Below are 8,987 nucleotides of genomic sequence, written 5' to 3'. Positions count from 1 at the left end.
GTGAGTCAATAGCCAATATCAATTGTTTTCTGACTTTCCTCAAATTTGCAAGTAGCTCTGCTCATTTTGATTGTTTAGTTGATTGGTCATGTCTGACTTGTGACCCCATTTGGAATCATAATCTTTTATTGTCAAAGAAACTGGAGTGGTTTGCCATTTTCTTCTCCAGATCACTTTATAGATGAAGGAACGGAGGCAAACAGGGTGAAGTGACTTGCCCAGGGTAACACAGCTAATAAGTATCTGAGGCCAGATTGAATTCAGGTCTTCTATCTATTGTGTCATTTAGCTGTCCCTGCTCCTTATGTGGAGTTAGTAAAAAGCAAGTATTCCCTGTGGAAGAGAGCATGGAGGTGGGTATAGCAGGTAAAGACATTTCCCTTGACCACTCAGTGGGTCCTCTATTGCTTGTTTTTGTTGGTGAGATTGTGGAGAAATGTGGTGTGTGCTCTCTGATTCTCTTTGGCTCTCTGTCTCTCTGACTTTATCTCTCTGTTTCTCTCTTTCAGTCTCAGGCCCACTCTGTCTGTCTCTGTCTCTGTCCTTTTTTTCTCCCCACCTCCACCTCTCTCTCTCTCTCTCTCTCTCTCTCTCTCCTTTTCTCCTCCACCCCATCTCTTTTTCTCTCTCTCTCTCTTTGTCTCTGTCTGTCTGTCTGTCTCTCTCACATACACACATACACAGTGGCTAGATGTCCCAAGAAATGGGAAGATGTGGCCTGAGGAACTGTGTTCCTGCTATCTACTATTCATCTATCTTCCTCATCACTATATACAGCATCAATACTGCCCCAATTATCAACTGGGCAGTGGAAATCACATTAGCTCTGGAGACTGAGGACCAGGAATCAAATCCTACCTCAGATACTCCTCCAAGAAATATTTAATGTCTCTGAGCCTCAATTTCCTTCTCTCTAAAATGAGGAGGCTTCTGAGGTCTCGTCCAGCTCTGGAGCCTTCCATCCAGATGTCCCATGAACTCGTGCTGCTTGGACTCAGGAGGCAGACCCAGGAGGAATGGGTGCAAGTTGCAAACAGATTGGTTCAGGTTCTATGCCAGAAAAAAGCTTCCCAACAGGTAGAGGCACCTCAAAGTGGAATGGGTGGGTCATCTCTGGGCGTGGGAGCTGCTCCCTCCCTGGAGGTCTTCGAGAAATAGTGGCCAGCCATTTGGTCAAGACTGAGAGCAGGATTTCTCGGCCTAGGCTCTGTAAGCTTGTTTTAGAAAATATTTAGACCACTATATTTTCGTATCGTTGGCTTCCATTGTAAGACCACATTTTTTATTTTAAGCATTTGGAACTATTTCTGTGGGCGTTAGCACCCTGGTGAAGGAGAGCATGATGCCAGGGTGACTCGGCGATCTGCTGGGCATTCTGATGGCCTCGGGGGTCCCTCCTCTCAGTGGCTTCAGCCCCTGCTTTCTTTCTATTCAGCCAAGCAGCTTCTCTTAAGAGGAGTACTTGGAAAAGGAAAGAGCTAGTCTTTGTTGTTATCTGGATAGCCTTATCAGGAGAAGGGAATAAGCTTTTCCATAGGAAGGTGGGACAGACCAAGGAGGAGTGGCTTGTCCAGGGTCACACAGCTGGGAAGAGTCTGAGGCCTCATTTGAATTCAGGCCTTCCCCTCTTCACTGCCCCAGCAGCCAAAGGAGAGAAACCAAAGCGGACAGAATCCAGGCCAGCCCCCAGGCAGCCTGGAGGAGGAGGCCTTGCCTGTCTGTAGTGCCACTGTTTGGCATCTCTCCCCTCTCGGCCTGGCACCAGGAGGCTGTGGCCTTGTGGGCATCTCTGCTGGCCCTTCTGTCCCCCACTTGGTGATTTGGTTCCCAGGACCCTGCCCTCGGGGGCCAGCTCTGTGTACAGTAGACAAAGGGAGTCTGATAAGCCAGGCTCTGCTCCCAGGCCTTTGCTCTCTTCCAACCCAACCCTGGTGAGACCTAATCCAGAGGAAGGGCTGTCAGGAAGCTTGGAGGATCTCAGGATGCCGGGAGGCCACCGACCTGCTCAGCCTCCTTGTTACAAAACCTGAAGCCGCACGTTTGTAACAATTAGAGGTCACAGATGGTAGATAGAGCCCCTGGTCTGGAGCCTGGCACAGCTTTAAGATTCTGCCAGCCGGCACCCTCCTTCTTTGCTTGGTCTTTGGGTGAGGAAGGCTGGGGAGCCTTGGAGGGACTCTGGGGAGCCTCTGGGCAACTCTGGGGAACCTCAGGGTGTCTCTGAGGACTCTCAGGAACCTCAGGGTGACTTTGGGGAGCCTTGTGGGGACTCTGGGGAGCCTCAGAGTATCTTTGGGAGGCCTCAGAGAGTCTCTGGGGAGCTTCTAGCTGAGCTGGAAAAGACTCCAGGCTTCATCTCCAATAAAACATGAATTAATCAGTTTATCAATAAGGATTGATTATCTGTATCAGGCACTGTGCTAAGTGCTAGGGATGCAAAGGCAAAAATGAAACAATCCGACTTTCCAGGAGGTTCTCTTCTCTATTAGGGAAGACAAGCTGTGCATACAGAAACAATACACAATAAAAAAATAATATTGGGGAGAAGAGGCACCAGAAGCTGGGGTAAGGGGAGAAGCCTCATGTAGAAAGTGGGGTTTAAGCTGAATTTAAAGGAAACAAGGGGTTCTAAGAGGTGAAGGGGAAGGAGGAGAAGGAAGGAAACATATAGACCAGGTAGAGGGCACAGCCTAGGCAAAGGCATGGAATTGAGAGATGACATAACATGTGTGGAGAACTGAAAGAGAATGAGCCTAGCTGGACTGCACAGTACAGATATGGAGGAAATGTATAAATGAGATGAGAAAACTGAGGCTGAGATGAAGTGATTTGCCCAAGGTCTCACACCTGCTAAGCACCTGAGGCAGGATTTGAATTCTGGTTTTTCTAAGCGTGATGCCAGATAAACCTTCAGTGCTGGGGAGAACCTGCTGTCTCCCAAGGCAAATGGTTCCAACTTGGGGATGACTTCAATAGAGAGGAAGAGTTTTTTTCTATTAAGACTAAATTTTGTCCTTGGCTGTTTCCTGAGATGGCAGGTGCTATCCCTATTCCTGTCCTCTTCTTCCTCCTCCTCCTCCTCTTCCTCTTCTTCCTTCCTCCTCCTCTTTTTCTTCCTCCTCCTCCTCCTCTTCTTCTTCCCTCCTCATCTTTTTCTTCCTCCTCCTCCTCCTCCTCCACAATGGAGATGGCCAGAGTGTGGGTCTCCGCCACAATATTGCATCCGGGCACCCTGGCTGATGAGCTCTAACCATCCTCCCGCCTTTGACCTCCCAGGCCATAGAAAACTTTGCCGTGACAGTGAAGACCACAGCCCAGATGTTACAGACCTTCGGGACGGACCTGGCCGAGACGGAGCTGCCCAACGATGTCCAGTGCACAGAGCAGCTCCTGCAGGCACACATGGAGCGGCACGGCGAATTGAAGGTACCCCTTGTGGCCCGTGGGGCTGGGGGAAGGCAGTGGCTGGCGACTGGCCCCTGGGCACTGGCGGCAGAGCCCTCAGGAGGGCCCCAGAAGCCACACACACTGAGGCAAACTTTCAGCCTCACAAAGCATTTCCCTGCTTCTCTCAGCTTTGGGACCGGGCATTGGCCACATTTGGGCTCTGCCCCCTCTGCTCCCAGTGGCCCAGGGAGTCACTTAACTTCTCAGAGCCTCCATGGCTGCCAACTCTATGTTCTCTCTTTTTTTAAACCCTTACTTTCCTCCTTAGAATCAATATTAAATATGAGCTCCAAGGCAGAAGAGCAGTAAGAGCCAGGGAATGGGGGTTAAGTGACTCGCCCAGGGTCACCCAGCCAGGAAGGGTCTGAGGCCACATCGGAACTCAGGACCTCCCGTCTCTGGGCCTGGCTGTCCATCCCCTGAGCCTCCTCGCTGTCCTCCTCCCCCCCCCCCCCACCCCATCTCTGTTGCCTCTGATCCTCGGATCTCCCTCCTGCATCCCTGGGAGGTGGGTGCTGTGATTAACCCCATTTTACTGATGGAGAACCTGAGGTGGTGACTTCCCGAAGCATCTCATAGTCGTGCAATGTGGTATACTTCCCTGGACCCCCGTGAAGGTTGGAATAGGTGGTTGCTAAAGGCCCTGCCATCTCTCAGTCCATGGCATCAGGAGTTCTGGTCACCTCCTAGCTGGTGTGGATAAATATTTAACAATCATCTCTCAGGAAGAAAACCAATGTCCACAAGCCTCCTTGTGAACATTTTTTCTGCTGGAGTCTGGACAGGAACAAAACAGTAAGTCGAGCCCCAGCGTGTTGACGTGTAGGTGCTCATGATGAACCAGTGACCATCCAGCCATCCAGAGCACGGAGGAGCTGCCTCCAGCCCCCTCCCAGGGAGCTGGTCACTCCTAAGAACCTGAGCTCCAGAGACGTGGCCGCTCAGGGTTCAGTCAGTGCCACTCCTGATCGGTGGGACGAGGCAGAGCCTTTCCTGGGGTGTAAACTCAAATGAGGAAAGAGGGCTCGGAGGAAGGAGCCCCGAGTCAGCCTAGTCAGGAGTGGGGAGAACACTGGGGCCAGCTCCGCATCTCCAGGTCCCTCCCTGTGCCTCAGTTTCCCCATCTGGACCTCTAACATCCTCGGTGGCTAAAAAAATAAAGGCTGACTCCAAATCTCTTTTGTCACATGTCAGTTTGTCTTTCCTTTCCCCAGGCTGAGCTCAAGTTGGCGGGGAGCCAGGGGGCCACGTTACTGTCGTGCATCCGAGAACCGGCCAGCAAGAATCCCAACAGCAAGCTCAACCCTGACGAACTGGAGAACATCCTGACAGTGGAAAGGTGGGTCAAAATGGGTCTGCTCATCCTCCTCCTGTCTCAGACGTGGCTTGATTCATTATTGTCTCCTTTAAAAAAACAAAGCCCTCCTGTTCTGGGGTACCTGGGTGGCTCAGTGGATGGAGAGCCAGGTCCAGAGATGGGAGATCCTGGGTTTGAATCTGCCCTCAGACACTTTCTAGCTGTGTGACCCTGTTCAAGTCAACTAACCTCCATTGCCTTGTCCTTACCGCTCTTCTGCCTTGGAACCAGTATATAGTATTGATTCTAAGATGAAGGTAAGGGTTTGAAACAAAAGGAGTTTGGCTATACTACAAAGTATATATGAAGGGACATAAAATATAATAAGGCAGGAAAGGTAGGTTGAGTCCAGGTTTTGAAGGCCTTTAAATACCAAATTGAGGGGTTTATGTTTGACCCCAGAGGCAATAGGGAACCGCTGGCGTTTATTGATTTGGGGAATGACAAATTTTTTCATACCCAAGTCTAAGACTCTACATTTATCCCTATGAACTTCATCTTATTGGATCCAGCCAAGGCTCTGGTCTGGAGCTTCTCAAACTTTGTGGTATTAGGATCCCTTTACACTCTTAAAAATTATTGAGCCTCTCCCCTAAGGAATTTTGTTTAAATGGATTATTTCTATCAGGAGTTACCATGTCAGAAAGGAAAACTCATCACTTAAAACATTACTTCATTAAAAACAAAAATAATGAGCCCACTGCGTATCAACATCACAAAATATTTTATTAAAAATAATTGTTTCCCAAAACAAAAACAATTAGAGAGAAGAATGGCATTTTTACCTGTTTTTACACATCTCTTCATTGTCTGGTTTGAAAGAGGACAACTGGATTCTCCTCTCTGCTTCTGCTTTTAATCTGTCAGATGTGATGTTTGATTGAAGGATGTGAGGAAAATGCAGCCTCACATAGTTATAGAGTTGGAAAAGGGAGGGGAATTTTTTTAAGCCTTTATTTTGTTTTATTTTTTATTTTTTAAATTTTTTATTGATTAATTAAGAAAATGTTTCCATGGTTACATGATTCATGTTCTTTCCTTCCCCTCCTCCCACCCTCCTCAAAGGAAGGGGAATTTTGATAAGGCAAGTAAATGAATTTAGAATTGTTCTCTAGTGAATTAAATGGGAAATTTTGGGGAAACCACAGACGACACAGAAAAAAGTTTAGAAACTCAGAAATGTATACTTAACCCAGAATTTATAATAAGCTACTATAAATACCCCTTAAAAGAAAAAGAAAAAATTCAGACTTCTTCTCTGGTACAAAGGGAGGGCTAAACAATTTTATGTGGACTTTCCAGATCATGCAGGCATTGAGCCTTGATGTGGAAGGGATACCTGTGTACACACACACACACACACACACACACACACACACACACACACCTTCAAAGGATTCCTACTAATGAAAAAAAAAGGACAGCTACAAAAAAATCTTGATGAAATATACCCCCCAAACAAATAATATATGGGAAAATGACTAGTCAGTTGTTTTTTCAGCTGCATCTGATTCTTTGTGACCCCATTCTTTGCAAAGATCCTCAAGTGGTTTGCTCTTTCCTTCTCCAGCTCATTTTACAGATGAGGAAACTGAGGCAAACAGGGTAGAGTGGCTTGCCCAGGGTCACACAGCAAAGATCCTGCTCTTTCCTACTTCAGCTCATTTTATAGATGAAGAAACTGAGGCAAACAGGATAAAGTGACTTGCCTGGGCATCAGCCAGCAATTAAGTGTCTGAAGCCAAATTTGAACCTGGGAAGATGAGTCTTCCCAACCCCAGGCTCTGTACTCTATCCACTGAGCCACCTCACCACTCTTCTCTCAAGCATGTGCCCCTTTCCCTCAGGTTCCTGTATCTGGGTGTGCCCACATATATACCTACATGGCTATATACACACCTACAGTACCAATATGGCCCCAGACACATAAAGGCACGACCTCACAGATGGACACAGATATATGGAAGGAAAGAGGTGGGACTTCATGGCCTTGGAAGTCCTTTCTGCTTTCAGGGTTCTAATCCTGAGTCCCGGGTGGTGTAGCTGATCCCAGGTCTGGCCCTCTTTCTCCTTGGGGGGGGGCTCAGCTTCTTCACCTATAAAGTGGGGATCGTCATAGCACCTACCTCAAAAAGTTGGATGACTTAAGGAGAAGGACACCAGTCAAGCACTTTGTAAGCCTTGAAGACACAGAGAGGCACCATTAATAAGAGGTTCTTCAGCCCCCTGGAATCACAGTAATGTCCTTAGCCTCAGGCTAGAATGTCGGGGCGCCATCGTGCTGACCTCTATTTGTTTCTCACAGGTTACTAGCACAGCTGGATGAGACAGAAAAGGCCTTTGACCAGTTCTGGACCAAACATTATCTGAAGTTAAACCAGTGCCTTCAGTTGAGGCACTTTGAGCACAATTTCCGAGAGGTATTTTTTTCCTTTCCTTTTTTCCTCCCTTCTTAATATGGAATTTATTTCTCCAGCCAGGAACTGGCACAGCATTGGTCCAGGCCCTTCTTGCCTATCTGTCTCCCTTCTGCAGCCCCTGCCCAGACCCACATCCTTTCTTTTTCCTGGGCCAGAGAGGCAAGAAAGGCTGGGAGGGACCAGGGGTGGGATTTGGAGTCAGGGGAAGCAGGCTTCCATCCTGTGGGGATCTGGGCAGGGGCTTCCTTGTCCCGACCTCACTTTACCCAAAAGGGGGAGTTTGGCTGGATGAGCCCAAGGTCCCTTCTGGTTCAAGGCCACCAGCACAAGCACGAGGAAATGAAAGCTGACGTAGCAGCCCCACGCAGGACTCACATCCTGTTCTCAGGGCCGGCGATTTTCTGAGCAGAGCTTTGGAGCAGAGCTCTCCACGCACCAGACGGGGTGCTGGGGGGCACCCCGAGATCTGCCAGCCTCCTCTCAGTCCTGGAGGATCAATCCCGATAGATCACAGAAGCTGGGAGGGAACTCATTTTACAGACGAGGAAACGGAGGCCCACAGAGATGAAGCGGGTGGTAGCGAGCTGGTATAAGATGGTGGGCTTGTAGGAGGAAGATCAGGTGCCAATCCCACCCGAGATCCGAGGGGCAGAGCGGAAGTATCCGCTATTTGTGCCAGGTGAGGCGGTGGTGAGAGCACTGCGCCCGCAGAGCTCCCATCCAGCCTCAGGGCTTCCTGGAGAGACGACCCTGAGAAGGTCCCTCCGTGCGTTTGCCTCAGTTTCTCAGCTGTAAAATGGAGAGGATGATCACAGCCACCTTCTAGGCTGTTGTGAAGAGCAAAGGCAGGGCTATCACGTGCTTAAACGCTGCCTCTGATGAGTTCTGCCCGGCTTTGGGAGGCAGGATGGGGGGAGACGACAGACCCCCTACAGGCAGGAACCTGGGGGTCCAGGCGCCGCGTCCGGCCACCCTCTGGGCCGGGGCCTCACTTAACTGCTCACTGGAGGGAGAAGCCACAGCCCAGGGAGTTCTCTCCTCGGGAGCTCCAGCACCAACCAGCGCTGGATGGGGCTGTGCATCCTTCCCTCTCCCACTGCTTGTTTCTGAAGTGCTTCACTTTCTCCTCAGGTTAAACTGGCCCTGGACAGCCTCATAGGTGTACAGGCAAAACTCACAGTCATTGGGGATAACGTGGCACGTGTGGAGCAACTGCTGAGGGAGCGGAAGCAGCTGGAGGAGAGAGGACAGGTGGGCACAGGAGACGGCGGGGGCTGCCCAAGGCCTGGCTCAGGGACGGCCTGAGCCTCTCCCTGAGGAGGACCCATTGGAGCAGGCCCTGGCCCCAGCCGAAGCCCTGACAGGGATGGGGACCCACACCAGGGAGGGGGCAGGGTCTCAGCTGGGGCAGGGATGAAGGTACAAAGGACTCCTGGTAGAGGGGCAAGAGCAAGGCACACACTGACGCTGCTAACCTGAGGGACCCGGGGAAGGGGGGAGATGGCACCCTAAATGTAACAGGGAAACTGGGAGGGAGGGAGGCCTTTGGGAAAAAAGAGAGTGTGTTTAGTTTGGGACATAAGTGAGATAGAGATGCTTGTAGGACAGCCAGTTCACATTTCCTATAGGCAATTGGTGACATTGGACCAAAGCTCAGGAGACTGTTCTAGAGTTAGATATATAGCTGGGGGATAGATGAATGAGAGAGAGAGAGAGAGAGAGAGAGAGAGAGAGAGAGAGAGAGAGAGAGAGAGAGAGAGAGA

General features: G+C 49.8%; 1 protein-coding gene across 1 annotated transcript; it reads left to right on the top strand.

Moving 5' to 3' along the window:
• The first annotated feature begins 3,304 nt into the window (after positions 1–3,304).
• Positions 3,305–8,933, top strand: LOC123242844 (probable guanine nucleotide exchange factor MCF2L2). Its single transcript, XM_044670960.1, has 4 exons — positions 3,305–3,426; positions 4,662–4,786; positions 7,110–7,224; positions 8,356–8,933. The coding sequence occupies exons 1-4, from the start codon at positions 3,319–3,321 to the stop codon at positions 8,527–8,529; spliced, it is 522 nt and encodes a 173-aa protein (XP_044526895.1). The 5' UTR covers positions 3,305–3,318; the 3' UTR covers positions 8,530–8,933.
• The last annotated feature ends 54 nt before the right edge of the window (positions 8,934–8,987 follow it).

Source organism: Gracilinanus agilis, chromosome 3, assembly GCF_016433145.1.
Source record: "Gracilinanus agilis isolate LMUSP501 chromosome 3, AgileGrace, whole genome shotgun sequence".
NCBI lineage: Eukaryota > Metazoa > Chordata > Mammalia > Didelphimorphia > Didelphidae > Gracilinanus > Gracilinanus agilis.
This window is presented reverse-complemented; position numbering and strand designations above follow the sequence as displayed.

Coding starts and splice junctions, on each gene's coding strand:
- LOC123242844 (XM_044670960.1), top strand. CDS start 3,319: ATGTTACAGACCTTCGGGACGGACCTGGCCGAGACGGAGCTGCCCAAC. Junction 4,787..7,109: donor AACATCCTGACAGTGGAAAG/GTGGGTCAAAAT, acceptor TGTTTCTCACAG/GTTACTAGCACAGCTGGATG. Junction 7,225..8,355: donor TTGAGCACAATTTCCGAGAG/GTATTTTTTTCC, acceptor CTTTCTCCTCAG/GTTAAACTGGCCCTGGACAG.